Consider the following 6110-nt stretch of genomic DNA (forward strand, 5'->3'; position numbering starts at 1 on the left):
CATTAAATTCCAGTGAAATATATTTATGTTTGTGGTTGTAATGTGACAAAATATGGAAAAGTTCAAGGGGTATGAATACTTTTGCAAATCACTGTATAATCCCTCCAGTGAGTGTGCCTCAGGGTCTTCACTTGATACCTCCTGATAGAAGCACCCAGGAAGAGCTCTCAGAGGCCCACCTCAGTTGACTACTTTCGATGGAGAGAAGACGCAGCTTTATTTCAATTTCCCTTGAATGACAAATCTTATACTATGTCTTAGGCTGAGCCACTGTCGTTTCATCCACATGTAACAGGGCACTCATTTAGTCACAATCCATCATAAATGGACCAGAACCTGCGAATAGAAAGCTTTGCTTTTTGACTCCTTCATCTCCACATTTTCCAATGGAGAACCAGAGCAGGAACTAGCACTACATAAAATTAAAACGTTTTCCTCAGGAGATCTATGAAGCATCTATGTAGAATGTATTAAGACAAACACTAAAGTTCAGTTCATTACTTCTGTTTATTTTAGATTATTCAGACCATAACAGAGTACAATAGAGCCTACGTAAATAAAGAATTCACTCTTGTAATATTAAACCACAACTTCAGATAAATTATTGGTGAAGGGTTATTTAAAATGTTAAGTGAATCAACAGTTGAAATAGGAGAATTAGCTAATGCATTAAGATTTTCCATTTCAGGCTCTCTTCTAGGTCCTTCTTAGCTCTTGCCCCCCAGAGAGTGCTTGTCAAACAGGTACTCTGCCATCTTGTTGGTGTTGGCATCCATGCTGGTCAGGTTAGTGATGTAATCTCCAAGCTTCTTGATGGTCTCCACCTGCTCATTCAGGTAATGACTCTCAAGGAAGTCGCACAGCTGAAAACAGGAGATCATTAATTAACTGGAGAAAACCAATTGTTTTAGTTTAAGTGGTATTTTTGACACTCAACACTCCTAATGTAGCTTACATGAGGATCTGTGCGGTCAGAGGCCAGTTTGTGCAGATCCAGCAGGGCCTGGTTGACATTCTTCTCCAGTTGCAGGGCACTCTGCATGGCCTCCAGACCACTTCCCCACTCATTCCGCTCAGGTTTCTGCAAAAAGGTCCCAAACACATTTTTAACATTCATTTCTCAACCGGGATATATTTCAACACTATAAGGGTGACAAGATTTGCTTTACAGTTTGTGCTCACCTTGATATCCTGGAGGAAGATGCGTCCTCCCCTCTTGTTCTGAAATTCCATCAGTTTCTCAGCGTGCTCCCTCTCCTCATCGCTGTTCTCCTTGAAGAAATGAGCAAAACCTGGAAGGGCCACATCATCACGGGAGAAGTAGAAGGCCTGTTGAGACAAGGTGAGAAGAAAAAATTATGACACCATACACATCATGTCTTAGTTAAAAATCCAGTTAGTATTTTAGTTGTCAGATTTTAACAGATGCATTTTGCTGCCAGTTGATGTGACACATCAGACCACTAGATGGTACCATTCAATAAATCTGGTAAATTTTAATCTTGTTTTGTCTTCCACAGAAGGCTCCAGAGGGGTGATAATGTTTTGTCTATGCCTGTATGTGTGCATATTTGTTAGCAAAGTACCTCATGAACCATTGGAAGCTCTGAACAGATATTCCAAGAAACTTTCAGAAAATATTTATATTTAACCAGGCAAATCCCATTGAGACCTATTCTGCTAGAGAAGGCCAGGCTTACATGTTTTTGGTCTATGGGAGGACACCCAGAGTAAACCCATGCCAGCACCTGGAGAAATCTCCAAACCAGTGACTGGACCTTCTTGCTGAGAGACATCAGCACTAACCAGAGCCATCCTGCTGCCAAGGTAATTGCTGAATATATATCTATGAATAACTTTTGATGCCAGTTCAAGATTGTCACCATGGCCAACTGAACACAGCAATGGTTACTTTGTCAATTTTACAGATACTGACTTGAATTTGGTGTATAGTACCTTAGAGTCATCCCCAACACAGTTTGAGAACTACCAGATCTTCCAAGATTTTAGAATAACGCATTGATTGTGCATGATGTCAAGATTTGACTAAAAGTAAAACGATTTGATTTCTAGAATGAGATCATTGCGATTTTAAACTGTTGATATGCTTTTCTTAAAAGTTTTTCAGTACTGTTAATTCCTACACATTCTCACTCCCAACTCGTCACATWTTACCAACAACATGAATTAGTTACTTTGTTTTATAAAATGATGTTTTGGTATTTAAAAGATTTAAATACACACTATAGTCTTTGGTAACATCCAGTTTAAATGGAGGGTTTTTCACCCAACAAGGGACAGGAGGATTGTTCAAAGCTTACTTTGGTTGTTATAAAATGTACAGATTATAATAAATAATCGTCATCAATTTTATTTGTTTATTTTTTTGCAAACTGACAGTCACTGATCAAAAATTAGTTCAAACAGCCTTCATAGTAGATTTTTTTGATTTATGTAAATTAGTGGGCAAGTTTGGGAGAAAAAAATCTGTTAATATTAAAATAAAGTTAATTTCTGAGCCATAACTCAAACACAGTAAAGTTTTCTATGACCTGTAAAAGAGTAAAAATAAATAAAAATGTCTTACCATGGAGGTGTAGGTGTAAGAGGCAAACAGCTCCAAGTTGACCATCTTGTTGATGGCGGCCTCGCTGTCGCGATGGTAGTTCTGGCGAATTTGAGAATCCATTGAACTTTTTGTTTGTTTGTACTTTGATGTCTCTGGAACGCAAAGCACAGGAAGAAGTTCCGTTCAAACACTGCTGAAGCAAGAACTCCTCGAGGTGTTGTTCGCTGGTAAGGAATGGTGGTGAGGACTGCCTCCATTTATACACCACAGAAAGGCGAGTGTGGCGCAGGGGGGTGCAGTGTGACATGACATCACTCTGCACATTTCTGGGAATCGCAGAGCGAGGACAAATAAAAACCACTCAAGTTGTAACAAAAGATGATTAAGTGATTAAATTTGCATTACCCTCCACGTCTCAATTCAGGGAAATGTTTCTGTATTTTGCTCTGACCTACAGGCTGACAGACACTTAGGATGACTATGTAGTTTTAGTAGTTCACAAAGACATCATTTGAACCATACTTTAAAGTTCAATGTTAGTTGTATTATTAGTGTGTAACATGCATTAAATATATTTTACTGGTTTTACTTTCAGATAATAAAAAAATTTCCAATCTGCTGCCAATAGCAGCCATTATACTCACTATAGTAAACACACACGTGTGAGTGCCAAACAACGGAGGAAGACAAATTTTTCTTGAGCCACAAATAGCTAAGGACTCCTTTACAGTCTTTTACAGTGTTTTATATATGAGATCTGACCATTATAAAAAAACAGCTTTCAGCTGTGCAATTTTCTGCATTTTGGATAAATGAAGCCTAGGCGTAAATTCAGACTGGAAGACTCTCCACCTCACCTGCTCCATCCAATTACTACGTCACGCTCCCAGCTGCAGTCAATCAGCATCAGATCCTCACCTCACCATACCAATCAACTCACAGGGATCCAGGTCTACAGGCCCAGCACCCAAGGATCAGTCTGCTCATTCAGAATACAAAACATGGGTTTGATAGTTATATTTGTGTGGGTTCCAGCACATARTGGAGTAGAAGGAAATGAGAGGGCAGTTCAAAATCCTTTTAGCTTTACAGTTAAAACAAGTAAATATGAAGGTAAGAGTAATGTTAAAGAAAAGCTGATGAAAGTATGGCCAAAAAAGGTGGGATGAAGGAAAAACAGGAAGATGGTTTTATAAAATTCAAAAGAATGTAGGAGAAAGAAGAAATAGAAAGGAGGAAAGAGTGATGACAAGGTTCAGATTTGGACATACACTTGGCAATACAAAAACACAATACAGAGAAATGTYATTACTGTGGACACAATGAAACCATAGAACATGTTATAAAAGAATGTCAGAAGTACAAACACGATAGGCAATTTATGATAAAACAATTCAAAAACATTAAGGAAAGGTTTGACATAATAGACATTACAAAGGAATTTAGGGAGCAAACATAAACAAATCATGACACGATTTTTGAAAAAGACAAAATTGTTTAACAGAATTTGAGTTTGATAGTAGGTTTTTTTGTTTTATTTGTTTATTTGTTTATTTATTTATTTTCTTCTTTTAATAGATAGCTTTGAAAATGTAAAAAGAAATACAATAATAGTAGTAGTATATAAATATTAGTGAAACCATCATGAACCACACTCCATACCAGTAGGTGGCGGTAATGCACACCTTCCGTTGTTTGCCAGCCGCCATAAAACACCACACAAGAAGACGAATAAGATCAGTCTGCTCTCCTGAAGCGTTCAACCCACCTCCACCCCTTCTCCACCTTCATCTCAGACCCTGCCTGGCTACCCCTTCCCTCTGGCCTCCACACCACCACCAGTGTCCGAGCCCCGGGGAGGGAAGACGTTATTCCTAAATCCTAAGCTGAGTGCTAGCTCACAGTAGTTCGCTGCACTCTCGTCTTCTGCCGGGGCTCGAGCGCCAAAGAAATATCTCATATCAATAAAACTGTTTAACTGCTGCATTTCTGTGTGAGTCTTTCCAGGTTGAAATTTTCTTTTTTCATTTAACGTATTTCGAATCATAAAACAAAACAATCAGTTTTTTTTATCATGCCAAAAATTAGTAAAAGTCATAAAATATAAAGTGCTAAAATCATAAAACACCATTTCTGATTGAGTTGTATGTTTCAATGTTTATTTGAAGGATGAATGACAACATTCGGGAAAGGTTTTTGAACAGCATAGTTCATTCGAAAAGCTTCTAATGCATAATGGTGGGACTTGTAAAGCATTGTTTTTTCCACATCAATCCACAGTATTTTAAATGTTATAAAATAAGAAACTAAAAAAAATATTTACAGAAATCTGTTACAATGTATGCATTAGCACTTTTACTTTATTTAGTGCTGAATATCCTGGTTGTTTCTTTAAACCAAAGCAGTTTGTTACATCTGGATTATATTTATTTTTGGATCTGTAGTCTCAGTGAAGAGAAACGAGAAGATTAAATGCTAAGAAAATTTGAGTTTAAAAAGGCTTTTTGTAGAAACTATAAGGTTTTTAAAAGTTTTTAAACAAGAATACGTTGTCTTTAAATGTACTGTGGTAATATGAGAGCGTCAGCTCCRGTTTCATAGAGACATTGGAGAAACTGCACTCAGGTGAGGGAACTGCATTTCCAAGAACACCTAACGTTGTCCCAAAACCACATTTCAGCTGCTCTTTAGAGACAAGCATCTGCTGTTCTACACGAGAATTTTTATCAACGTCTCAGTTTTCAGCCTGCATCGACGACAATCAGTGGAGTAAGAAGTATTAAAAGGCAAGTCTTGTGAATTTTACACAAAATTGTGTTTAACCTGTGTTGGGTTGAAGCTAGTATATCCTTCTGAAGTCTGAAGACAAGAAACTGCTTTCTTAAACAGCTTGAAAGTTGACCTCCAACCTCTAATCCCATGTTTAATTGAGGAAAGATGGAGGACCTTGCTGACCGAGGACCTCAACGTGGTGCAGCAGCAGTCCAAAAACATGTACTGTTTTGTTGAAATACTGTGCCAGGGTGCTGCCTTGGGAGGGGTAAGAGATTTAGACCTGGATGTCACTGGCAGCACTGTGATGTCAGGGTCCCCCAAACYACTACAGGAAATGAAGTTACTCTGTATGTTGGTTTAATAAACATACACACACATATAATCCTTTATGAAACAACCCCTACCATCATTTAAATTGCCCACCCTTGATCTAGTATCAGGCATGAAGATTTTCTTGGAAACCCAGGAGTATAAAGTAGAAATAGCTGAGTAAGTCTCAGGGATCACAGAGTGACTTAGTCCTTCTGAAGGCATCTTTGAATGTATATTATGTGTTCTCTGTGACAAGGCAAGTCAGTGTTGCACAAATGCAGAATCAGGTTCAACAAGATTGTGCTGTGTCATTGTTGTGACTCAGCATGTCTTGTCATTGCTTTCTTTCAGGTACTTTGTTCTGGATTTTGTTACAGAGTGTCAGTGATCACAAGTGAACTATAAAGGTTTGCTCCTGAATTGAGCCTCAAGATGCCAGGAGCCTCATATATAT

General features: G+C 38.1%; 1 protein-coding gene across 1 annotated transcript; it reads right to left on the reverse strand.

Annotated features, from left to right (window-relative positions):
• Positions 1 to 488: 488 nt before the first annotated feature.
• Positions 489 to 2668, reverse strand: LOC106526790 (ferritin, liver middle subunit; the record flags this gene model as incomplete). Its single annotated transcript, XM_014021473.1, is given in 4 exon segments — positions 489 to 863; positions 956 to 1081; positions 1183 to 1329; positions 2588 to 2668. Coding segments are annotated over 4 exon segments (510 nt in total), but the record flags the coding sequence as incomplete, so codon positions are not given.
• Between the last annotated feature and the right edge of the window lie 3442 nt (positions 2669 to 6110).

The sequence above is a fragment of the Austrofundulus limnaeus genome, unplaced genomic scaffold, assembly GCF_001266775.1.
Source record: "Austrofundulus limnaeus strain Quisiro unplaced genomic scaffold, Austrofundulus_limnaeus-1.0 Scaffold294, whole genome shotgun sequence".
NCBI classification, from domain to species: domain Eukaryota; kingdom Metazoa; phylum Chordata; class Actinopteri; order Cyprinodontiformes; family Rivulidae; genus Austrofundulus; species Austrofundulus limnaeus.